The sequence below is a fragment of the Trichoderma citrinoviride genome (genome assembly GCF_003025115.1).
Source record: "Trichoderma citrinoviride strain TUCIM 6016 unplaced genomic scaffold BBK36scaffold_9, whole genome shotgun sequence".
Lineage (NCBI taxonomy): Eukaryota > Fungi > Ascomycota > Sordariomycetes > Hypocreales > Hypocreaceae > Trichoderma > Trichoderma citrinoviride.
The window spans coordinates 1,362,594-1,386,424 of record NW_020194717.1 but is presented as its reverse complement, the minus strand read 5'-3'; the positions used below and the strand labels follow the sequence as shown (position 1 = coordinate 1,386,424).

Below are 23,831 nucleotides of genomic sequence, written 5' to 3'. Positions count from 1 at the left end.
AATTAAACGCGGTTGGGTCATAGACTAGATAGAACGGCTCTCTTCAGCGGGTTGGCTGTTAGGCGAGCTTACCTACTTGTTGGTAGAAGCTGAAGATTCAACATTGGCGGCTCTGAACTAGAAGCTAAAGATGCTGCAGATTGACAAGTACCGGGTACGGCCTCGGAAAGCGGAGCAAGGGGCCAAGGTTTCTGATAAAAATGCCGATGAATGAGCCCAAATATTCCCGTCAATGAGAATCCGATCCGTTCAGCTCGGAATATATAAATAAACCCACAAGACCCATTGACCCAATGAGACCCCCATTCGCTAAACAATAGTCTACATACAGACAAACCGGCATGTGAAACGGCATAGTATCGGCATAAGGCAAAAAGGGAACCGAAACTGAAATCGTACGCGTACCAGCTTCTGCAACCGTCGGGACTTGTTTGCCGATCGCAACCAACTACTAGGGAATACTACAGAGTATGTAATCCTTCCGTAAGATGCGACAACAACTATAAGTACCTTAGGTATGCATCGTCTCGTGCACATGGGGGTTACATTGGTTGGCATAGTATCTGAAAGGCATGCTGGACAGTATTTGAAAGAACATGCTGGACAGTATTCGAAAGGACTTGCTAGGCAGTATCTGAATGACATGCATAGGTAGGAAAGACGCACGATAAACAAAGGTGCATCGCTTCGTGATTTCAAATAACAAAAGGGGGGAGTGGTATTCGTAACCCCTCTGGTCATGTCTCGGACCGCTGGCTGCTACTCGTATATCATCAGCATGCAAGTATTTGAAATACTTACAAGTCCCCGATTCCATGCCCGCCCGTCCTGTCCTCCGTGAGTCCAGAACCACGGCAAAAAGACAATGCAGCTCGAGTAATTACCACTCGCGCTCAATACCAACAACCACCACATCGAGAAACAGGCGCATATTCAGCAGTTCAGTCGACATCAATTCAACCCCATTCTCGTTCCAATACATAACGTCAACAGACTATAAGCCGCCAACTAAAACAGATAGCAAAAAAGCAAACGTTCCTTTTGCCAACTCCTCGCTGAGAAAAAAAAAAAAACCGAACGGCAGGTAAATGCAAAGAGATCCAAGCCTCGTGCCACGATAAGATGGCAGCACAAACAAAAGGAACCAGATGCCGACCCTTAAAGCCCAAAAACACTTTTTCGCACACAAGTGCAATCCCGCTCCCTCCCCTTATCTACCCTGGCCAACCTTAGATTGATGCCGTAGATAAAAGCCGAAAGAGATGAAAAGGAATTCCAAATATCGAACCCCATCTGTCGTATCGTGTGGTAGTCTGGGTATATCCCGCGTCTCCCCGTATATCGTAGTCTTGAAATTATTCAGATTCGTTGCCGTCGCTATCGGTGGCGGTACCTTCTTCAAGCTCCTCATCTTCCTCGTCCTCGTCCGATTCGCTGTCCTCGTCATCCTCTGCATTCAAGCCTGGAATCGCTTTCCAGTGGACGTAGTCATTCACCAGCCAGCGTTTGCTCACTGGCAGCTGGTATGGGTCGAATGGGAAGTAGGGGTCCAGTTGGTGAAAGCTCTCCTCTTGAGTGTCGAAGCCAGAATCTCGCAGCGCGCCTCCAGTAGAGTACGTTGATGACAGAAACTGCGTCAATCGGATGCGTTTGTTGCCCTCAATCAGCGGGTAAGCGTACATAAAGTTGAGTCGGTGCGCCAGCTTGGCAAACTCCTCCACAATGACCGGTGCGCAGACCTTGAGGGGGTTGAGCTTGCCAAAGATGTGCGTAGACAGATCCTTTCGCGAGGTGCCGATCCACTCAAGATCCTGGCCGATATAGGATGCCGGGTCTTCGGGGTCGACAAACTCGGGGGCAGAAACCACCAGGTCTTGCCAGCGGAAGCAAAAGATGTAGAGGGTGGCCTGCACGAGGCTGTAGTAGGGATGGAACCGCTTGAGATCTGGGCCGCGGCAGATGGGCTCGTACTTCCTTCGGTACTGGTCGAGGTGGTGGATCAGAAGCATGAAGATGGTGCGCACGAGGCTGCGCGGCACGAGTGCGCCTCGAGCGACGAAGCTTGCGAGGTAGGCGGCGGCGGCCTGCTTCAGGATATTCGGCGTGTTGCTCTGGAAGGCGCTGGCAATCAGCTGGCCGCAGAAGGCGTCGGTCAGCCGCTCGTGCTGCTGAGCGAAGTGGAAGATGAGGAATTGCGTGTGTCGCGATTTATACGTCGGCAGAACCATCTGGTCAAACTCGCGCAGGATCGTGACAAACATGTCAAACGCCTTATCCGAGCCAGGGTTCGCGAAATGCGGCGTGTACACTTCGAAAAGGGTATCAAGCATCGAGTCCATCTTCTCCACGCTCTCCTTCAGAGTCTTGATTCGGACGGCGTCTTGGTCGTAGTCAGCATCGTCGCTATCAACGGATTCGGTATCACTGTCATCGTCTGCTTCGTCTTCCCAGCCTATGGCTTCTTGTTGAGGGTTCTCTGCGCGAAGCGCGTACATGACGGCGGCAGTGATGTCGTCATCCGTGTCTTCCAGATCTAGCTGCATCTGCGAGTCAATCTTAACGACACGATCCAGGATCATGTCAAAAATGTCCTCCTGGAGGTCCGGCACGTAGTCCTTGACCCGCAGGAGGTTGTGGACGTAGGCCATGTGGACTCTCATTGAGTCGTCTAAGAACGGAAACTTGTTTCTAAGCAGGTTCTCCAGGACGGAAGCGGCGGAGGGAAACATCTTGAGGAGGTATTGAAGAGCCGAATGCAGCCTGTCGCGCATCGTGTCGCGGCTGATCTCGGGAAAGTCGGGGACTAGCCACGCGGACGGCCGGCTGTCGTGGAACTTGTCCACAATCATGGCCAGGACTTGGTTGAGGTAAGAGCCCTGCGCGCTGACCAGGGCGGCGAGAAAGTGCGTAAAGACCTTGACAAAGGCCGCGTCGCGTCCCAGCCAGGAGCAGTTGAGGATGACCTTGACCAGGCCGTTGCAGTCCTTGCTCTTCAGGATGGGGATGCAGCCCGTCAGGGCCATGAGGTAGACCTGCAGCTCGTGCGGCTTGACCGTGTCGTCCTCCTCTCCCACCACCGGCGGCAAGTATCGCTTCTTGTCGTTGGCGAACATCTCCTTCAATCCGTCGTATTGGCCATCGTCTCCCCGCAGGTGGGCCTCGAGCGCCATCCGCACTTCCAGCTTGATCTCGTCCATCGTTCGTCGGCCAACCTCGTACGTCACATTCTTGATCTCGTCGAACAGCACCTTGCGCCGTTTGGTGGGCGTCTCCTGGGCCTCGGCGCCCTCGCTGAGCAGGGGATGCTGGTCTTTCCTGCGGCCGAGTGCAGAAGCAGGCTTGAGTATGGACTTGACAGGAGTGGTGCCTCGAGGCAAAGTCCCGGGAAGGCTTCTGGGAGTCGAGGTCAACATTCGAAAGACGGCGATGTCGAGATTCGGCGGCGACACGATGAGGAGCGAAGCGGGCGATGCTGGCGAGATTGGGAGGGCGATTATCGTGCCGTTCGTTCACGGCAGTGCAGCAAAGGCAAGGCAAAAAGGCTGGTTTCTGCTGTCGCCCACAGCCTTCATAATACTCAAGCCGCGCAGCTCGTCTTCTTTAGAAATGATGTAATGCAATGATTTTCTCGAAAAGGCGCAAGCGCATGACTCGAACTCGAAACCGTAAAAGTATGAAATGACCGTTCAGCTGAGAAATGGGATGGATGATGCTGAAGGAAAGTGAAAGGCCGAGTCAACCATGGCACAAAACAAACGTCAGGTTATGCGCGGGCGGGCATGGATCTTTTTTTTTCTTTGGTGCACTTTCTGAAGAGGCGCTCAGGGAAGATTTTCGGTGGGGACCCCGCACGTGCCTCCTCTACCAAGTCGGCTTAGGCAGCACCGAGCGGTCCGTGCGCCCTGCGGAATATCTTTGTGCCGTTGCGACGCTTCGCTTCTCGTCACAAGTCGTGTTACAGCTGTGAAGGATCAATGTCGGATCAACAACGTCTGCCTTCGACCAAGTGCCCAGCTGGTCGTCACTGTTCAACCTCCGTCTGACTCAGGCCTATTCCTTTAAGTGAAATTCTCCAAATTTGCATCCAATGAGGCCCCCCTGACGCCACCCTGCTGCGATATCACTTGACCATGCAAGAGTCATTCGGTGTTCACATAAAGGGGCCGCAAGTGGCTGCATAGACTGCCTTTGTGCTTTTACAGTGGGATGGGCATGTCATCAGTTCGTATAGCAACTCACTTCTCGACAGTAGCAATGGTCACTTCTTGTGAGTTGCTATCAGTATTGGAAACGTGTGATCTCAGTCGGACATACTCGTAGAAACGCCTTAGGAGCACCGGGACTGGTATATAGTAGTATAAGGTATAGTAGACTCGAATAATCCAACTCCGTAACCCACAGTCTGGACCCCATGCATATCCGTTATCCTGCTAGGCATAGTCCTGAATCCTTTCTGCAAATAGATGTGCCGCGCATCCTGGGCCAACCCGTGAAGTGACAGGTGAAGCTCTCAGGAGGGGCCTACCTGTCTGATCAAGCATCTGTACTGGACAAAGCCCAAGCACGAAAGAAACAAAGGAGATAAAGAAAAGAAATGAAGCGGCGCACTCACACAAGAGAGAATGGAGCTATCCATTGCCCTTTCTCTCATTGTTGTCCCATCCCTTGCAGCTTCAGGTAAACCGAAATGCCCTAATCCCAATTCAAACAATCAAACAATCTGCGCCAATATCTCTACACGTGGAGAAGCGAGCCGAGAGCCATCTTGGCCTGACAGGGAAGCGGTATCGAAAGGGTTTGGCAATAGTAGTTCGATCGAGCTCACGAAATGGTGATTCCCGAGGGGGAAGATAGGTCGTCGTCTGTAGTCGGCCAACGCTGGCGCTCCGCCAACTAATCGATGACCAGCTAATAGCTCTCCCCAGCACCAGCTCCGTTGTGACTAGCATGAGAAGTGTACATGTAGTTCGGCTCGGCACCGCCTTCGGCGGGATTCGCTCCTTCGGGCTGTGCATATTCGGGACCGGTTGTGCCAGGCTCAGTCTTTTCGCCGGGGATCATGGCATTCCCCCAGGTGGTGTTGTTCTCCAACACGCGGTCACGGTTCGACTGATTTTGTTGCTAGTTTCACATCGCCTCGTCAGTCGTGTTCCACCAGAAGAGAAGCAATATCCAGGTTTCTTCCTTACCTCGCGGTACTTTGACAGGTACACCTTAAGAGCCTCCGCGTAGTTCTCGAACCCCAGAGACGTCATGGCGAATAAAATATCCTCCCCATTGACCGTCTTGCGCTTTTCCTGTTGGCATTTTTCGGAAGCTGACAAAATCTGTCAGCATATGCAGCGGACAATCCATGAGAAACATTCGAAATTGGCCTACCTTCGCTGGTGATGAAGGAGATGAACTCGCTAACACACTCCTGCATGCACTCCTTGGCTTCCTTGGCTATTTTGGCATTGTCCGGAAGGGCATTCTTCATGATTCGAGCAACTGGAGCAAAGTTGCGAATGTTAGCATCGAGCTCATCGGCTTTGTCGGCCTTGGAGGCGCGCGGCGGCGTCTCCTGCACATTGGGGAACAATTGGTGAGACATGGGAATATATGCGAGGCTGAGAAGGGCGAGCAGCTCCCACGCATGCGAGGGCAAACAGGCAAATCACGACTCGACAAACGGCTCCAGAGGGGGGACGACGAGGACATACCATTGGCTATAGGCAACCACCGGTCTTGCTCCTTGACACCTTCAAACTCGTAGCCAGTCCCTCCGGCCGAGTGGGGTTCCTGGTTATCATTCATTTGTCCTTCCTCGTCGGGTGACTGTGCACCTTGGTCGACATCCTTTGGAGGAGATTGAGGGGAGTCGGACATATTTGGCTACCTGCAGCGGCTGCTAGCGTCTTTTGTAGAATCTTCGGGTTGGCACAGCTTCGGCAGGTTTCGCGATGATGTGTCGCCCTGGCCACGTCGCAAGAGGTAGGGTTTGCCCGATTCGTCCAAGAGGGGCGTGTGTGCAGACGTTGCGAAAGTCTGCGTCAATCGTGACAGGCGCGAGGGATCTAGGACGCCGCTGGCTGGGTCTGCCCTGGCTGGGGACGACGCAGGACCGATGACGCCCGCTTGGCGTATGTACGTATGGGCTGGCAAGCCGGTTGGGAGAGAAAATCCCTGGTTGGAGGAGGGGGAATAGCAGGACTGGAGAGGGGGAGGGGTGTCCGAGAAAAAAAGGGTCCGCAGTCGCAAAGAGCTCCCAGACGATGCGATTGGGGAGGATGGAGCAGGACCAGCAGATTCGTCCCAGCAGCGCTCCCACCAAAAGGGCGTGAGCGGATCAAGCAGAGCAGCAACAAGCAATAAGAAGCACCAGCTCTCGTCTCAGCTGCTGACGGTCCCTCTGGCTACGGCAATGGCCAGGCAGACTCGCGGAATCACAGCCCGGGGGCGACGGCGACTGAGGTCGACGGGGGTGCGTCTTGGACAGCAGATTGGACGGCAAGACGAGGCCGTCGCGCGCAGAGCAAACGGCTGTGGTCTGTGGTCTGGCTTCGGGCACGGATTGCGGTGGCGCGGCCAAAGTTACACGGTCGCGCAGGGTTCCGGGTCGTAGGGCGAGGGCTAGCTCACGGTCAGAACAAAGAAGAGGCATTCGCTGGGGGGGGAAGGGGAGTCTGGGAAGGGTCTCACGAGGGCGTAGGTCTTGCGCTGGTTTGCGTCTGCGTCTGCGTCTTGCTGCGGCTGGCGTGGGTGCATAAGTGTGAATGTGGATGTGGAGTGCAAAAGAGGACGACGAGGCAGCAGAGCTCAGCACGAGGCTAGTGGTGGCCTGGCAGCGCGCTGGTGTCGGCCGAGATAACAGCGGGGACCTGGCGGGCAGGTCGCGCGGTACTTGTCGCCGCTGGGGCGGTACCACGGCCGCGCTGGTGGATGGGCAGCGCTGCAGTGACAGCCCTCTGCAGGTTTATCGATAGCGGGGTGGGAGCAGGGCGTCGAGGTACTGCGTCATGGTGATTGTGTGGCGAGGTACCCAGCATTCCGGATGCGCAGCCAGCATGACGGCTGCTTGTTGGCCAGCAGCAGCACGACCTTGGGCTGCTCGATCTGCACTAGAAGCGCGGGTATCTGGAGCTGAGCTGCCAAGTACCGGGTGACTTGCGAGCTTGGTAGCGCTCAATATGGATGAGCTCTGGGCGACCATCAGGCGCTACCTGTACCTTGATGCAATGCGTTGATGTCGAGGGCCAGCTCACGGAGCATATGGGTGTAATTACTACAAATGCTCGACATCATAATGAGCGATACCTACTGCTGTTGGCACGAATACCAGTCTTGACAACCAGCTGCAATGTCTGCATCATGCTATTCCATCAATGTTTTGTTGCCATGGTACCAGAGTGTGTAAGGTAAGGTCTCGTAGAGTAGAGCTCGTAGTCTAGAGCCCGCAGCTTGGCAGCAGCTGTACGATACATACAATGCCCCCATGGAGTTGAGTGATCAGCATTCCCCAACCACGAGGAATCCCAATGGAAAAATAAAGAACAAAGCCACGACAAAGCGGCCCACCGCACATGTATGCGCTCTATCACCAGACCACACACCCCGGCTTGCCATGCTGCTGGTGCTGCTTTCGACTGTCCCATGTGAGCCTCTAGCCATGGCCAACATCACCCTACACTGAATAATCCTCGTCTCAAGTGCGTCTTCTTGCCGGGCTAAAGCTCCCAAGGAGGGTGGCCGGGATGGTCGTACCAAGGCATTGTCAGAGGCGGTGTGTTACAGCAGCTATCCGCGGTGTCCTTCATGGTGTCGTCAGCTCTAGATCCCTTCGAATACGCGGTGCCTTTTTGTTGGGATTCTACTTTGCAGCAGGAGGAGACAAGGCATGGGCATCGCGAGAAGATGAAAGCTGTCGTCTAGACTTCAAGAACCCTCACCCCTGCCACCGGTATGTGCCGCAAGAAAAAACCCCTTGTTCCAGCTACCCTGGGCTGCGGTATTCCGTGATACGGCCAGCCTCGTGGTTGTGACGTCGTCGTCGCAAGCGAAACTGCACGCCAGCCCACGACGACGGTACCGGGATGGTGGGCTACTGCAGTTGCTCATTTGACAATGCATCGCAGGGCCAGAGGGCTAAGGCAAGCCTCTTCTTCCTCAGGAACCCGGTGGCTGAAAAGGTCGGGCCCCCAAAAAAAGGGTGCGAAGGTGCCAACCCATTGGGCCGCATTCATGTTCCCATGTCAGCCCAGTGGTTGGCTGGTGACCGACGCCGAGAGGCCCACGAACCACGGCCTGGCTCTCGACAAACGCCCGGGCATTGGGCAGTTGTTTGGGCCAATGGTGATGCTTCCGGTGCGAAAAGCTCCGTCCGTTGGTTCTTTGTTCGGCCTTCGCTTGAGGTACAGATCCGCAAGGGACGGCTACATGCATTCCGTGGTAACCTCTGATAGAGCGGCACTTTGCTGTGACGAAGCACTTTGAAACCGATGCCTCTATGCCCTTCCATACCGCAGGCCGATTGGGTAGCGAGCCCAAATTGAACGTCCCTGGCCCTCCGTCCTCCCCATGTCCCTGCACGTACTTGTAGCTCGACAGGAGGATGGCGGGCTTGCTTGATGGAGGGATGGATGCTGAGCTGGCTTGAAGCCCAGCAGCACCCAGCTTGGGCATGAAACACGAGCATCCGGCTTCGACCTTCGTGTTCTCGATGTGTGCAAGCACCCTGCCTACCATCACCACCCACACACTCATCGTTGGGGTCGGATGCTGCAGGCAAGCTAAGCCCATTTGATGGATAGTAGCCTTCTTGCGCATGCATGCGTGGTATGGGCCATCTTTCAACGATTTGCGTCTGCCAGGCCTGTGCGTGTCAGAAAGTCATAGAGAGACGATGCAAACATTACTCGGCAGGAGATGCCTCCAGGCTTCGTTGGCTCGCTGCATGACACTTGCGAGCCAATGCAGACCGGCGGTATGTGCCATCTTTGTTACTGAGATGGGCCGCAACACTCGTACAAAGAAGCACTAGTACCCCGAGCACCCAGAGGTTGTAGTTCGCAGCAATCGCTTCATGTCAGTAGCCGCTACTAGTTACTTAGTAGCCTCTCGTGGTCGTTCAAGGCCCATGAGTTGTCACTTAGTCCCTGTGAGTTGCATGCCTAGCGGCCTCATGGCCCCCTTCATTTGCATCTGGGCGTCTTCGTCCCACCCCGGCTTGGCGACGTAACATTCCAGAAACCATTCGACGCTTCTATCATCGGGAAATGGCTTGGGACGGGGTGTCACGAGCAAACATACGAGCGACGAGAAGGGAGGAAGGGGGTGAACTAAGAGGCAACACCCCCACTCTCGCATCAAGCCCCATTGACGGACGCCCTGCGGATGGTGGTTTCCTGTATGTCCTCTAGACAGATAGTATCATCATCCGATTTGTGTGATTTCCTTAATATCGAGAGATTGCTGGAGGGGCGGTGCAACCCTGGAAGCCGTTTGATGAGGACGCTGTCATTGTGACTTGCCACTTGGCAGCGAGACGCCTCGCCTCAGGGGCACTGCGGCATCTGCATTGGTGACGAAATCTCCGAGAGGCACGGCACATGCGGCAGCGAATCCTCGCTCGGGCAGCCTCTGCAAGCTCAGGATCGGTGATGAGCATCCTCATCGAGGTAATATATGTATAGTGCGGCTGACGCCGGCGCGGGATTCCGATTGGAGCTGCTAGTCATGTAAAGTGATTTGTACGCATCCGAACTTGCCCTGATACGCTCCAGGTTGAGGACCCAACAGATGGACACCTATCAGCCATGCATGCAAGGCACACGGAACCACACGAATAGCCCCTGCCTTCGTTTGCTGTAATCAAATGAAACCATGTGTTGCGGATGTGTCCTGAAGTGCAGATACGGCAGAGTGGAGGCTGCAGGCGGTTGGGCATGAGACGCCATCAGCACAGGATGAATTCCGAGCGGTTGAACAGCCAGGCATGAAGGATCGTTTGAACGCCAAGAACTTGTTTCTGCATCGTCGAGGCGTGTGGCCACGTATCGCAAAATGCGTGGCATAGAACACCTTTGCCTTGACCAAGAATTCAGTATGTCAACCGCGCAAGTGGGTGGAGTATTCGAGGCTGAAGTAGATGGAAGGATCCGGACACTCTGTGAATCATAATGATATTTTCATCTTTTTTTTTCTCTATGATGTATTAGATGTGACTGCAGTGCCTCACTGTTGTACTACCTGGACGTTATTCTTCTTCTGTTGGATTGTAAGTCGAGGTTAGCTGCCGCTGCCAGCTGGTCCTTGGGAAAGGCAAGTTGCCTCTGGAGAGGGGGGATACGGACCTTCCACTTGTCAAGCTCATCCTGCTTGTTCTTGTATTGCTTGACCAGGTCATCAAGGACCTTCTTGAGTCCCTCCTGGTTCGTCTTCAGCGCCGGCACCACATCCTTGACTGTCCTCTCCACGAGCACGCCGTTGATCAAACGGAAACACTTTCGATCCCCCGAAAGCGGCTCCAAAGTTTCCAGCACAAGCCTGGAATAGAGTCCGGATTAGCGGTGTGATTCACAGGGTTGCGGTGAGGCTGAAAATGTGCGGCATGGACAGGGAAGACGCGAGACATGGCTTGAGAGAGCGCGGGGGTTCAATGTTAAGTGAGAGGAGAGGAGAAAGGGAGCAAAAAGACGAACTTGTGCTCCTCTGCCTCTTGCTCAATATCACCAATCTTTGAGGCAATCTGCTGCAGCGTGTTTTTGTAGTTTGAGTAAGTTGCTTGGAGATCTGGGACGGCGATTAGCATATGAAGATGAGACGGCAAAAGGGATGAGGCTCAGGCGGGGGAAACCGTGCCCAGGTGAAGGCCGTCTTACCCTGCTGCTTCTTAGCAGAAACCTGCTGTGATGATGACATGATTGCTGCTCTAAGAGAGATACTCAGAGACGCTATCAGAGAGAGGCCCGCTATCCCTGTGAACGGTCAACTGTTGGAGATGTCGAGGCAGAGTTTCTGTGGCGCCGCTGTTGCTGTCTGCAGCTGTTGAGCGTCGGTTGATTTCCGGCACTGTGGGCGGCAGCTGCAATGTGCTTGTACCTGGTACAGTGCATTTAGCGGAAGACCCCCGCTAAATTCGACCACTAGAACGGCCCAAGCTTTTCTCGATGCAGTTGAGGCATCTGCTGATCAAAGAATCCATTAATCCATCTCTCTTCCATTGACTCGGACGAACTCTACAATCCACCAAGCCTGAGCGTCACACAAGCGACCGAAAATGCATCCTCACCTGCACACACAGAATGCCATGGGTAGGTCCAATGCTCCTCAAGCGCATCACTCTCCTTCCAATGAGCTAACAGAGAACATCCAGCATGCCAGGAAGTCATCGCCGCTCTCGAAGAATGCCATGCGCAAGGCTTCATGCACAAGGCCTCAGGCGCCTGTAACGATGCCAAGATCCTGGTCGACAAGTGTCTTAAACAGCAGCGCTCCAAAACGCAAGAGGGGAACCGGGCCGCCGCGAGAGCGAAACGTGATCGAATCAAGGAGGAGCAGCGAGCGCTGGGCCTGTGAAAGCCACTCGGATACCCTAACGCCAGTTCTCGACTCATTCTTTCTTTCTCGATTCCTTCACATCTTCTTGTACAATATTACCATGTTACATCATTCTGGGGCCCGGCGTTGGATCTGAAAATAGTCGCCAGGAGGTCATGGCGACGTGTACATATACTTTTCAATTTGTTGGGGCGCAAAGGAGGGCCTATGGATTTAAACACGGCTTGAAAGAAACCTGGGCTCGACTGTCAAGCAGCTCGAGATTCAACAAATGAATTTGATCAATATATACAGATGCAGCACCACATTTGTCCATTTAGGCCCTGCGCAGCGCAGAACCAAAGGTGAGAAGACCATAGGTCGACAGGACGCTGAGGAAAATAGGCACGGGCTTCTTGAGGCGGATCGCGCGAGGGATAGACGAAGCTCCCAAAACCGCCGAAGCAAGAAGGCTCAGCTCAACGCCGTAAGGCTGGCCGTTGGCGATGCGATATCCGCCGAGGCCATCTTAGAGGACACGTCAGTTTGCGAACACGCCAAGCTTGTTGCGGAGCTGGAATCATGGGGAAATTACATACACAAGAAGCCGACCAAGAATCCAGCTGCAATTGAGGGAACAGAGCCAGTTCTAGCATAGCCCACGGCGCCGCCTCCGGCCGTGAGAGCCGCGAGGACAAAGGAGGCATTCGACAGCGAGGAGTTTGGTGTGGACTGTTGCGATGAGGTCAGTCGATTGTCAGTTTGCGCCCCCGCCAAAGTGCCGGAGTCGCGATGCGCTTGCGCGCCATTCGACGTACCATTATGATTGCTATCAACTGTTCTTTGAGTAGCTGCGGATTTGAGCTTTTCTGATACTAATGTCGCTTGAAGATTAGCTTTGTGTTTATTGTTCGCGACGAGAGAAGTTGTTGTCATACCAAGTTCTGAGCTCATTCGGCGCTCGGAACCGAATGAGGCCGGATATAGACTGACGTGATGAACGGAGGATGCAAAGTGGGGTCTTCAGTGCCCCCCAGATTCGCGAGCCAATCACAGCTCGCCGACCTGTTTGGAGCTTTCGTGGCCGCAATTGTACCAAAGTACCGATCAGACAGGCCAAGGGCCTCCAAGCATCGATAGCATCACCAGCTTCGACCTCTCACAGACCAAACATACCCGACGACACCAATCGCCCGCCATGGCCCCCAAGAAGAACGCAGCGCAACCAGCGCCCTCAGCTGCCGCGACCACCCAGGCCAGCACCACCGCCGCGGGCTCCGTCCCAGCATCGTCGCCCATTTCCGCGCCAGCAGCAGCCAAGAACGCCCCGGCCAACTGGGACAAGGTGCTGCAGAACATTTACCAGTATTACATGAAGGAGACGCCGCAGCGGACGAAGCTCATCGACGTGTTCCTCGTCTTCATCGCCGTTGTCGGCGCACTGCAGTTCCTCTACTGCATCTTGGCGGGCAACTACGTGCGTTTTTCATCCCGGTGATTCTCTGAAAGAATCTGGGAGCTTTGGGAACATTGGGGCTCTTGCTGGGCATACAATGCTAACCTTGTGTTCGCAGCCGTTCAATGCCTTTCTTTCGGGCTTCGGAGCAACTGTTGGCCAATTTGTCCTGACGAGTTCGTGATTTCGATGTGTATTCCCCCAGCTATTCTCGCTTGCAGCGCCTCTAACCCGAAGCTTTCTCCAGTCTCACTGCGTATCCAAACGACGGCCGCGAACAAGAGCGAATTTCCAGAGGTATCGCCTGAACGGTACGAATTCACACAACCGGCGAACGCTGAATATCGAACAATTGCCCGTGTCTCTATCATGCTAACTGGCTGGCCGCAGAGCATTTGCCGATTACGTCGTCTGCAGTCTGATTCTACATTTTTTCTGTGTCAACTTCATCAACTAAACGAGTCCAACAAAAAGAGAAGAGGAGTGGTGGAATGGCAGTCTTGATAGAGCGCAAGACTTGAACCGTCATGTTACAGTGTGGTTCCCTCGATCAGCTTCTTAGAGGGAGGGTCATAAGGCAAAAAGAAACTTGGTCCCAAGCAAAAGAAAGCAAGCAATTCATTTGAAAGAGCAATAGTTCGCGTGTATATGAGGACATTGGTCTTGGCCCATTAAGCTGGTCTCGATCAATTCACTTGTTCTTGGAGAGATGGCCGTGATATTCCGGTCCACGTAACCTCTTCATAATTCCTCATCTTGATGCCGTCAATTATTCTTGTCCATTCGCCTCGCATTAGCTACACATACCTAAAGTTTAACTTTACCAGTCGCCTAATTACCAAAAGATCCCACGAAGCATTATTCGTCTCATGCCCCGCCTTCATCCACTGCGCCTTCTTTGTGCTCAGCTTTTGGAGGACCGCTGGCGCCTTTGGGGGGCGGAGGTACACCAGTCCCCTTGCTCTTAGGTGCATTATCCAGTGCCAAACTCTTCTGTGTCTCCTCCTTGAAGTAGTCGTCCATGAAGTCGGTCGTCGCATGGCGCTCTTTCTTCTTCCCTCCTCGAGGCGTGCCACCGCGCGGAGGCGCGCTCGCTGGCGTTGGACTGACGATTTGGGCGGGCACGAGGAAGTCCTCGCCTGTTGGTGGCGGCGCCGGAGAGCTTGCCTGCGCTGAGATGTATTCGCCTCCGCTCTTCTCATTGAAGTCGCCGTCAAACATCGTCTCGCCAGGGGCGTTGACAGGTTCGCTCAACGGAGCCGGTAGCCGATGCAGCGCTCCATACCCCAACGTGCATCCCAAGGCTCCATCTCCGCCCCAGCCTCGGCTGGGCTGTATCGTGACTTCGCGCGAGACGTTGTACTCGTTGTTGTATACGTATAATCGCAGGGGTCGCCCGATGAAGTCTTCCACGAGCTCGCCCAGAGCGCTTTCGCCGTTTAAGGCGCCTTCTGGGCTGCCGAGGATGTAGTCGCTATACGGTAACAGTCCGGCGAGGTCGGCGGGCGAATTAGCCTGCACATCAAGGACGTGCCAGACGTTGGCGGCAAGAGAAATAGGCGCGTACTGCAGAGAAAGCCCGAGCGCTGCAGTGTCTGCGGGAACGGGAATATGCATTTCTCTTATGCGTTGGCCCTGTCTGATGTCAGATTACGTTCTGGTCAGCTCCTATCAAGCTTCTCCTCGAATGCACCTTTGCGCTCCATAATCCAAATGTCACAGTTCCACCGGCGCAGTTCTGCACCTCTTGCGCGAAAAGAGTCGGGTCGGGATTATCCTGCACCAATCTTAGCACCAGGTCGCCTGCTAGTCGCACAGGGCATTCGCATGTACAATTGGCCTTCCATTGATTCCAACAATGTAATCGAACCAGGGCTCGATTGGCAGCTCGAGGTTCGTGTTCCGCAGGACCTGGAAGCCGAACGAGTCGCGGTCGTGTTGACGTTGCGGGGCGTCGCCGTCCAGGCGGGACATGAAGCGGTTGAGTGCGTTGAACATGGTCGCTGGGAGTCGCCCCGCTGCTGTGCGAGGCCGATATTCGGAGGTGTCGAAGCGCTGTAGCTGCACGGGATGATTCTGTACGACCGAAATTCGAAGGCTGGATGGCGATGGCTTGGGGATTCAATGCTGAAGAGTTATTTGTTGATAAAGAGGGAGAGAAGTGACGTCCGGCCTCACTAAAACGAGAGCTTGTCGCAAGCTGTCCCTTGCGATTGTCAGCCTTGCATGAATGCCAAGGCGCTAGTCAATTAGCGCGAGTAACAGTGGAGCCGATGGGACCTAGCAATCTCAGCCTTGTCTGAAATTCACCTGCCAACCGGCGCGGAACATTCACTTTGCTTTCATCAACATTCAACAACCTACATGAAATCTCGGCTGCTTCTGTTTTTATCGGTCGAATCTACTCCATACTCTGTATTGAAGACTTGGCCATTCTGAAGATTCCTTTTTACCAACGAAAGAGTTCTGACCTCTCCCTTTATTCAACGATTTCTCAGCGACTGGTTGGTTCTCGGCTTGAACGAGGCTGCAGATTCCGCCTTACCAGTCCATCCATCGCAAAGCGACAAGGATTCACTCAGGAAAACCCCTCGCTTCAAGATGGCCACGGATGAACTAGATGTTGCCGATGCAATAGAGCAACAGATTGCACGCGACATACTTGGCCCCTTCGTTGACGCGCCAACCGCCCAGCTTCTCTTGCCGCAAGCCCGCCAGATCCCTCCAGCTGCATGGGAGATTATCAGAAATGTTTTGGAGACAAGCCCACAGGCGAGAGAGGATGTGACCTGCTTGACCAAGTTGTTGGCGTCCGAGAGCCAGGCGGCCAAAGACGGCCCCGATGCCGATGGAGATGGAGATGAAGATGAAGATGAAGCCGCGGAGCCCTCCGAATTTTCAATGGAGCCAGCAGGGAGGCTACCTCTGACAGATGATTGCCACCACTACACAGGCAAGCATGAAGTGCCCTGGGATATTCAAAAGTAAGTTCTTTGCAGCCGGAATCATAGTCGTCTCTACGGTTGCTAATTCTTTGTGCAGGTATTTCAGTCAGAGATACTCCATCTGGTCCTATTATGATGCTGGAGTCCACATGACTGATGATGCTTGGTTTGGTGTCACACCAGAGCCGGTAGCGAAGTGAGTCTTGAGATTGAATATTGAACGTCATTCGTTTCGATCGCTGCTGACATCTTTCTCAGCCAAATCGCGTTCGAGCTAGCTGAGGGTTATTATGAGCGCGAGCATAATGTCCTTATCGATGCTTTTGGAGGAGCTGGAGGCAATACCATTGCGTTTGCGCTATCCGAGCGATGGGATCGCATTATTGCCATTGAGCGCGATCCCGCGACACTCGCATGTGCCCAACACAACGCCGAGCTCTACGGCGTTGACCCAGGCGCTGTCACCTGGGTCCTCGGCGACAGCTTTGAGTACATGGACCTCCTCGTGAACGCGCCGGAGAAGCTACACCCCGAACTTCGGGTCGACATACAGTCTGCCATGGTTTTCGCCAGCCCACCTTGGGGAGGGACGGGATACAGAGACGAGGAGATTTTCGACCTGAGCATAATGCATCCATACAACCTGCAGCAGTTGCACGAAGCTTACAAGAAGATGGATCATGTCCTGTTTCTTCCAAGAACGAGCGACCTCCGACAGATTGCGAAACTCGCGCCGCCGGGGAAGAAGCTCGATGTTGTCCAATACTGTGTTGAAGGGGCCAGCAAGGCCATGGGCGTCTTTATTCCGGCAGAGCAATCAGAAGCGTCTGGCGAGTGACGTCTTGTCTGGTCCTTTCGCAATGAATTACGAGCGTTTCTTTGTCAGTGTATGAGCGATGAGACTTTCAATATACCCGGTAGGAACTGGTGCGAGGTCATCTTGTGCGTGGTCTCGCCGAGTTCTGATTTCCTTGAAGATCCAACAGTCATGTATAATTAGATTGAAGCTGAGCTGTTGTTTTGTTTTTCTAAGACTCTAGACTGCTTGACGAATCTCTCCTGATTCTCCTCGACAGCCTAGATTAAGGACTGCCATTGACTGCTAGTTCCAAATTGCAACCATAGCTGCCTTTGTAACTGTGGTATTACAAGACTGTTCACTCATTTGGCTACCAATATTTCTTCACTAAGACATTCAGAAAAAAGTCACTGTGTTTTCCGACCACAGTCTGAGGCAAATCGCTCGAAAACGCTGCACAGTCTTTTCGAGCTATTTACGTACTGTGTGTGGTAGGGTTTTACAGCACTTTTCCTCCAATCAATGACGACCCGCTCCAGTGAAGATCATATTCATTCCCATCCTCAATGAAGGATCTCATCACTCAATTTGTTCAAGAATAAGACCAGCTATACACAGCATGGCCAAGGATAAGAAGAAGAACTCCGACGCCAAAAAGGCCAAAAAGGTGAGCTTCAAACATGAAATCTCCCCTCAAGTTACCCCTCCAATAATATGCACCTCAAGCAAAATCTTGATGTCCCTTGACTGAGACCTCTCTTCTCTAGGCGGAAAAGGCAGCCAAGCAGGCCAGCAAGGGGGAGAAAAAGATCAAGAGCAAGACTGCCAAGCTCGAGGGCAGCGACGCCGAGGATGTCGACCTGGACGAGGTGCTGGAGGAGTATCGCCGCCAGCAGGAGCAGTTCCTCAAGATCACGGAGACGGTCGTTGACGGCCCTCCGAAGCCTCGGGCCGCGTCTACGATTCTGGCGTCTCCGCATGAGAGCAACAGCCTGCTTCTGTTCGGAGGCGAGTACTTCAACGGCTCGGTTGCGCAGTTCTTCAACGACCTGCACATCTACAACATCAACCGTGACGAGTGGCGCTGCGTGACATCCCCCAATGCGCCGCTGCCACGATCCGGACATGCCTGGACGAGAGCCTCGAACCCCAACTACGTGTATCTGTTCGGAGGAGAGTTCTCGTCTCCGAAGCAGGGGACTTTCCACCACTATTCCGACTTCTGGAGGCTGGAGCCCGCGACAAGGGAATGGACCAAGATCGAGGTCAAGGGCAAGGACAAGAGTCCGCCGGCGCGGAGTGGCCACCGGATGACATATTGGAAGCAATACATCATCTTGTTCGGAGGCTTCCAGGACACGTCGAACCAAACCAAGTATCTAGCGGACTTGTGGATCTTCGACACAGTCAACTATGTCTGGCACAGCCCCGTTCTTCCGCCTGCCCAGCTCAAGCCGGATGCTCGCTCTTCCTTTACCTTTCTGCCGTCCGAGCAGGGAGCGGTGCTTTTCGGAGGTTACTCGAGGGTAAAGGCCACAGTGCAGCTGAAGAAGAACCAAAAGGGAAATCAACACCAGGCGCAGAAGAACGTCCTCCTGCCCAAGGTTCATGAGGATTGCTTCTTCCTCAGGATGTCTCTGCCTCCCGCCGACGCAGGCCCGAATGTAGGACCTACCGTCCGATGGGAGAAGCGAAAGAAGCCCGCAAACTCCCCGAACCCCGTCCGTGCCGGCGCTACCATGGCATATCACAAGGGTCGCGGGATCATGTTTGGTGGCGTGCATGACGTTGAACAGAGCGAGGAGGGAATGGAGAGCGAGTTCTTCAACCAGCTGTTTGCGTGGAACATTGAGAGAAACAGATTCATGCCGCTCTCTTCACGCAAGCCACGCCAGCAGCAGAAGAAGAACGCGTCGGAGCAGCGAGTGGGAAGACGCGGCCGCGCTCAGGCGAACGAAGAGGAGCTCCTCCGACAGCTGGCGGCACTCCAAGCGGGGACTTCTCTGGAGGACGCGGACGACATTGAGCTGGAGAAGATGCTCGCCGAGCCGGAGGAGGAGGAGAAGCCGGCTAGAGAGATGCCGGTGTCTATGGAGCCGCCACATATGCGCTTCAACGCTCAGTTGACGGTGCAGAACGATGTGCTCTACATCTACGGCGGTACTTATGAGAAGGGGGACCGTGAGTTTACGTTTGACGATATGTATGCGATTGACCTGGTGAAGCTGGATGGGTACAAGGAGATCTTTAGCAGGCCCGTTGAAGACTGGATTGTAAGTTTTGGGATCGTTCTTTTTGTCTTTTTGGTCTTGTTTTTGCGAGTGGGAATCATGAGCTAACAGGATAATGCAGGAATCCGAAGATGAGGATGAAGATGACGAGGACGAAGAAGACGAAGATGAAGACGAGGAAGAGGAGGATGAAGATTACCAACAGCCAGAGCAGCTCCACACAGCAAGCAAGCGCAAGAAGAAGCAAGACGAAGTATCAGAAGTGTCCTCCGAGGCACCCACGCCCTCGACTACATCGGAAGAAGACGACACCGAGACAGCTGCCACATCGGTTGACGATGGCCTGCCACACCCAAGGGTAAGTGAAATCTTCTAACTTTGCTCCTCCCCTTCCTTCTACACCAGTCGACATTCCCCGGTTCTTGGCCAAGTGAATTCGCTGACGATCTTTAATAAAAAAAAAACAGCCGTTCGAATCCCGCCGCGAATTCTTCGTCCGCACCTCGGCAGAATGGCAAGAGATCCTCATGACGAACCTCCGCTGGAAGAACATCCAGCCGGAGACGCTGGCCGTCAAGGAGATCAAGGCCAAGGCGTTTGAGCTCAGCGAGGAGAAGTGGTGGGACTGCCGCGAGGAGATTACCGCGCTGGAGGAGGAGCAGGAGGAGGCGGGCATCCAGGAGGTGGTGAGTCTTGCGGAGAGGGGAGATGCTGGTGCTGTGGGGGGCGCGAGGAGGAGGTGAGGTTTTCTTTTCTGTGCATGTTTGTTTGGAGGGTTTGTTTTTACTTTGTTGGTGTGTGTTGGTTGGGTTTGGGAAAGAGGAGAAGGATGCATATGGTCGCTTCTTGGATGAGGAATGGGCATACTAGTACTTTGTGTTGTGAAGCGATATCAGGTGGCTTTAGCAGTTCAGTTCTACGTAGAGCACAGATGGTAGCGTCAAGGTCTTTCAGCCTCGTAGAATCTCTATCCCAGCCATCCATCTTTCACTTCAACCTCAACACCTCAATCCCAATAACAACCCACTCCATCACCAGCCCAACACCGCAGCAAAAACACATACAAACAAAACCCCCCCTCCAGGTCCCAACACCAAACACCTCAACCTCACCTCCCAGCACCACGTACATCCCCCCCTCAAGCCACCCCCTCCGCATTCCCACACCGCTCTCTTCTCCCGCCGCCCCCTCATCCAGAGAAAAAGCCCGCGATCCATCCAAATAGTCAATTCGGAGACTTGGCCATGGGCGGATACATCTTGCCGTCCCGCTCGACCTTTGGCTCGCAGGTGCACCGGCTGTCCTCGGCGACGGAGTCGAGCACGGAGGGGATGTGCTTGCCGCAGCCCCACCAGGTGGTTTTGTCTAGTAGTAGCTTGTAAGTAAAGCTGTCTACGAGGGGTATCCGAGTGTCTTTTTTTTTTCTCATCTTTTTTTTTGTGTGTGTGCGTGGAAAGATGGGTGTTATATGCACAGCTTCGGGGGTTACGGAGGTCGGATCAGTAGAGGGCTGTGCGGCGGAGAGGACTTACTGCAGGTGCTGCAAACTGCGCTTCGACACATGATGTCTTTTGTCTTCTTGTTGACTTTTTGATAAGTTGAAGTGACAGTATGTGAATGTAAATGGGTAAATGAGATTTGAATTAAAAGCCTGTCTTGAAGGAACGATACAGAGGAAGAGAGGAATGAGTCGTCTAAATAAAGACCTAGAAGTTCGAGCGGCAAAAAGTGGTCGCCGGGCCGGGCAAGGTCAAAGGTGAGGTGACCAGATTCGGCGAAGGCCCCGCCGCGCCCGGGCAAGACACAAGGGGACTTGTACTGGGGAGAACGGCGACCATGATTTGGGTTCTGAGATTCGCCGAAGCTGATGGTGAAGATGTCAAGATTTTCTGATATTAGTCATTTTCAGCAGTGATGTCAGAAGATGATAGCACGTGAGGATAGTAATCAAGCATTTGGATGCTGATGAATGAATTTGGATTCCCCGGTAGCTACCGCGAGTGGCCTCCATTCCCTCCTTGACTGCTGTAAAAGAGCCAGATTTCCCCCAAACATACCCGTCCTATCCAACCATGTTGTTTGATCTCGTTACCATCCAAAATCATGATTTCATACTTTGCCATCTCTTTTTGCTTGGAACGCCAAAAAGAGTACCCAAGAGCCTTCCATTTCCACCGTTCCAGTAAGTCCCCGAAGCCCCGTTGTACCGTTACCGAGTGTCCGAACCTCCCATACGCGATCCCAAACTCGCAAGCTTGCTCAAGCATTAACTGAGACGTCCATCTCCGTCGTCTGTTGCTTCTTGGCCACTTCACTCTCCACTATGGACCGAATGAGGTTCACAGCCACCTCCTGTCCTTGCTTGATCACAGCTTCAGAGCCATCTGCCGGCACGTGAAGGAAGATGACCTTTCTCTCCTTGCCCTGCTTATAGCAGGTTGCCAGGCTTGAATAGTAGATAAAGTCACACAAGTAACGCCCCGCATCGTCAGAGATGCGGAGGTCCAAGTTCTTCTACGAGTTATCAAGTTAGCAAATCACAGCGTCAAGCAGGGCCGCCAATTGGTATGGCCCGGCGGGGGGGGAGGGGGGGTTAAATTATCCTCACCGAGCTATGCTGCTGCCACCTCTCCCAGATGTCCTGTACGTTCAAGTCTGTCCGCAGCTCATCCGGGAGACCGTGCCAAACCCACTCTTCATCCCGCTTCCCCTCCAGCTCATCCAGGTGCCCGCCGTCCACATCGCGCGCCTTGTATCCAGTGCGATGTCCCCGGCTCTCGATCTGGTACATGATCCGCGGGCCGGCCATGCCAATGTGGATGACGATGTCGATCTTGCGATCCTGGTACGTCTCCTCCCAGAATGTCGGCACTGTCTCCCTTACGACCTTGTAGTTGACTCGGAGGGGCTCGGGATGCACCAGGATGCGCACGGGCGGGATGTTGACGGCATTTCGGGCGTTTGGGTCCTTGGCTCTTCGCGGCGGGAGGTATTCTGGGAGGCTCTTGGCAATTTCCCACGAGGGGTTGATGGGATATTCTGATCGGAAGGGCTGGGATTGGTGGTTAGCTCCCTGCTGCAGCTCTGTATAGGAGGAGAAACGGCGTGGAGACGGACCTGGAATCCAGTGACCAGCACTGTCAGCTCTTCATCCACCTGGGAACCCATGGAGCAAGAGGTCGATTATATCCAAAATAGAGATGTCGTATTATTGATTTCGAGAAAGATGGAGGAGGAATCGGCAAAGGTCAGGAATGGCTCAGGGTTCAGGTGCCCAGCCCCAGGGTATCTATAGATCAGGCAATAAACTGGCACGAGTAAGCAGACAGCCGAGATATGTCACCTCGGAGCAAGTCCACGAGCTGAAGATGCTGAGCCGGAAAGCCACGGAGAAGCTGGGGAAGCACTAGAGCTGCCCCGAGGCAACCTTTTATCTTGGTAATGGACGTAAGCATAAGTAAGGGCATTCCTCGGCGTCTGAGTAATGGCCGTCGTGCCTTGGTTATCGGGTCAGACGAACTTGGGAGACGAAGACTAATCTTTCCACGCCACTCACCGTAGGACGTGCAAGCAAAGCTCACCTGTTGGTTCCACGTTGAGCTTGTTTATCCTTAATCTTTCCGAGGTGCGGGGGAGTTTAAGTGGCATGTGGATAGTAGTAGTAGTATGTAGTTGGGGGAGCTTCGGAGCGGCGCCCGCAGCAGGACTAACACCAGAGGGGAAGCAGTAGCAAACAGATTCGGGCCAATGGATTCGTCGACACTGAGCTCCTCTCAATACCAACCATAGTCTCTGGACTATCAATTGACAGCAAGGAAAGACGGGATGCTAACTTTGGTGACCGAGTACATACAGGTGAACTGATCAACACCAGCCGTGGACTAGAAGGGTCACTCTGTAATCCCCTGTACGACTTGATGCTGCACAGTAGCTCAGCAGCGGGGATCGCGGGGTAGATTCCGCTTGTAAACACCTCCAAGTTGACGTTCGAACTGTTTGCTTTACAAATTCCTGCTTTTCTCTGCTGCACATTGGCGGAGATGACATGTAATACATTGTCTTATAATTTCAGGTCTTTACATCTAAGTACTACCTACAAATCAAAGCAGTAAGCCGTATCTCGCATTCGCATTCGTCTCAAGGCAGGTGCAGCGGCGGCTTTGATGACGTCTGATTCCTGCCAAGGTTGACATGACCAGAATACAGTACAAGTATTACAAGGCCATCGGGAGAAGGTGCGCTCTCGTGCAATTGCCTAAATTGATGCGCATGGCTTCTGCCCTCACGTGAGTGAAATCAACCAGCATCACCATCATGAAAACTCAATGCACTTCATCTCATTGTAGGTATTCGACTTTTGCCTCTTACAAGCCTCACTCCCGTGCCGCTTAATCTAACGTACATACCTTAGTATATACAAACTCAAGCACTACTCCAAGGTATGCCGATAACGCCCGCATCGCCGCTGCATCACCAACTCACACTCCGCCAGGTAGCTGCCCGATAATACGCTGACCAACGGACTCTGCATCTGACTTTCGGCCACTCATCTCTTGTTTCGCCCATCATCCGAATACAACAGGCCCAAAGCGGGCGACCAAGCGGACCCCCGGCATCCGAAGGATAAAAGCCATTGCCGCCCACGCAGCCTCACTTTCGGCTTCAAGCGACCCTCCATCCATCATTCCCGCATTGGTGTCGTGTGATGAGCTGTACATTGCCGCCCAGCTTTGTACAGTTGGCAGCTTCATTTGGGGACACGACAGTTGCAACTGGCTTACGGTCTGTCTACAATAACACCGGGTACCAGGTGCCGGTACCAAGCGTCAGGCAATGAGGGTGTGCCTATTTCCCTGGGCTGCAAAAGCTACACCATCGCCGTC

General features: G+C 53.7%; 10 protein-coding genes across 10 annotated transcripts; 4 read left to right on the top strand and 6 right to left on the bottom strand.

Moving 5' to 3' along the window:
• Window positions 1–1,355: 1,355 nt before the first annotated feature.
• BBK36DRAFT_1121781 (RNA polymerase I-specific transcription factor) lies at window positions 1,356–3,413 on the bottom strand (the record flags this gene model as incomplete). The annotated part of the gene is made up of 1 exon (XM_024890867.1): window positions 1,356–3,413. The coding sequence occupies one exon, from the start codon at window positions 3,411–3,413 to the stop codon at window positions 1,356–1,358; it is 2,058 nt and encodes a 685-aa protein (XP_024748719.1).
• Window positions 3,414–4,908: 1,495 nt separating this feature from the next.
• Window positions 4,909–5,868, bottom strand: BBK36DRAFT_1121711 (CCAAT-binding protein subunit HAP3; the record flags this gene model as incomplete). The annotated part of the gene is made up of 4 exons (XM_024890859.1): window positions 4,909–5,121; window positions 5,190–5,317; window positions 5,380–5,490; window positions 5,703–5,868. The coding sequence occupies 4 exons, from the start codon at window positions 5,866–5,868 to the stop codon at window positions 4,909–4,911; spliced, it is 618 nt and encodes a 205-aa protein (XP_024748718.1).
• Window positions 5,869–10,212: 4,344 nt separating this feature from the next.
• On the bottom strand, window positions 10,213–10,789 carry BBK36DRAFT_55752 (Prefoldin beta-like protein; the record flags this gene model as incomplete). The annotated part of the gene is made up of 3 exons (XM_024898263.1): window positions 10,213–10,245; window positions 10,332–10,524; window positions 10,680–10,789. The coding sequence occupies 3 exons, from the start codon at window positions 10,787–10,789 to the stop codon at window positions 10,213–10,215; spliced, it is 336 nt and encodes a 111-aa protein (XP_024748717.1).
• A 468-nt stretch (window positions 10,790–11,257) lies between these two features.
• BBK36DRAFT_1160595 (UPF0287-domain-containing protein) lies at window positions 11,258–11,556 on the top strand (the record flags this gene model as incomplete). Its single annotated transcript, XM_024894305.1, has 2 exons — window positions 11,258–11,291; window positions 11,354–11,556. 2 exons carry the CDS (start codon window positions 11,258–11,260, stop codon window positions 11,554–11,556), a joined length of 237 nt encoding a protein of 78 aa, XP_024748716.1.
• A 298-nt stretch (window positions 11,557–11,854) lies between these two features.
• Window positions 11,855–12,338, bottom strand: BBK36DRAFT_1205260 (hypothetical protein; the record flags this gene model as incomplete). The annotated part of the gene is made up of 3 exons (XM_024897350.1): window positions 11,855–12,045; window positions 12,117–12,249; window positions 12,336–12,338. 3 exons carry the CDS (start codon window positions 12,336–12,338, stop codon window positions 11,855–11,857), a joined length of 327 nt encoding a protein of 108 aa, XP_024748715.1.
• A 377-nt stretch (window positions 12,339–12,715) lies between these two features.
• On the top strand, window positions 12,716–13,430 carry BBK36DRAFT_1160593 (defender against death DAD protein; the record flags this gene model as incomplete). The annotated part of the gene is made up of 4 exons (XM_024894304.1): window positions 12,716–12,994; window positions 13,092–13,149; window positions 13,221–13,284; window positions 13,364–13,430. 4 exons carry the CDS (start codon window positions 12,716–12,718, stop codon window positions 13,428–13,430), a joined length of 468 nt encoding a protein of 155 aa, XP_024748714.1.
• A 410-nt stretch (window positions 13,431–13,840) lies between these two features.
• Window positions 13,841–14,971, bottom strand: BBK36DRAFT_1122416 (hypothetical protein; the record flags this gene model as incomplete). Its single annotated transcript, XM_024890941.1, has 3 exons — window positions 13,841–14,608; window positions 14,667–14,750; window positions 14,807–14,971. The coding sequence occupies 3 exons, from the start codon at window positions 14,969–14,971 to the stop codon at window positions 13,841–13,843; spliced, it is 1,017 nt and encodes a 338-aa protein (XP_024748713.1).
• Window positions 14,972–15,574: 603 nt separating this feature from the next.
• Window positions 15,575–16,756, top strand: BBK36DRAFT_1142378 (hypothetical protein; the record flags this gene model as incomplete). The annotated part of the gene is made up of 3 exons (XM_024893521.1): window positions 15,575–15,957; window positions 16,016–16,114; window positions 16,177–16,756. 3 exons carry the CDS (start codon window positions 15,575–15,577, stop codon window positions 16,754–16,756), a joined length of 1,062 nt encoding a protein of 353 aa, XP_024748712.1.
• A 555-nt stretch (window positions 16,757–17,311) lies between these two features.
• Window positions 17,312–20,109, top strand: BBK36DRAFT_1135781 (galactose oxidase). Its single transcript, XM_024892758.1, is given in 7 exon segments — window positions 17,312–17,384; window positions 17,485–18,990; window positions 19,070–19,306; window positions 19,416–19,692; window positions 19,955–19,988; window positions 20,056–20,070; window positions 20,082–20,109. 4 exon segments carry the CDS (start codon window positions 17,337–17,339, stop codon window positions 19,689–19,691), a joined length of 2,067 nt encoding a protein of 688 aa, XP_024748711.1. The 5' UTR covers window positions 17,312–17,336; the 3' UTR covers window position 19,692; window positions 19,955–19,988; window positions 20,056–20,070; window positions 20,082–20,109.
• Window positions 20,110–20,173: 64 nt separating this feature from the next.
• On the bottom strand, window positions 20,174–22,116 carry BBK36DRAFT_1121874 (peptidase C15, pyroglutamyl peptidase I-like protein; the record flags this gene model as incomplete). The annotated part of the gene is made up of 5 exons (XM_024890873.1): window positions 20,174–20,313; window positions 20,481–20,523; window positions 21,220–21,462; window positions 21,557–22,000; window positions 22,066–22,116. 5 exons carry the CDS (start codon window positions 22,114–22,116, stop codon window positions 20,174–20,176), a joined length of 921 nt encoding a protein of 306 aa, XP_024748710.1.
• Between the last annotated feature and the right edge of the window lie 1,715 nt (window positions 22,117–23,831).

Excerpts from the sequence above, each read along its gene's own strand:
- BBK36DRAFT_1135781 (XM_024892758.1), top strand. The coding sequence starts at position 17,337 with ATGGCCAAGGATAAGAAGAAGAACTCCGACGCCAAAAAGGCCAAAAAG. Across the intron at positions 17,385-17,484 it reads ACGCCAAAAAGGCCAAAAAG|GCGGAAAAGGCAGCCAAGCA; the intron begins GTGAGCTTCAAA and ends TCTCTTCTCTAG. Across the intron at positions 18,991-19,069 it reads GGCCCGTTGAAGACTGGATT|GAATCCGAAGATGAGGATGA; the intron begins GTAAGTTTTGGG and ends AGGATAATGCAG.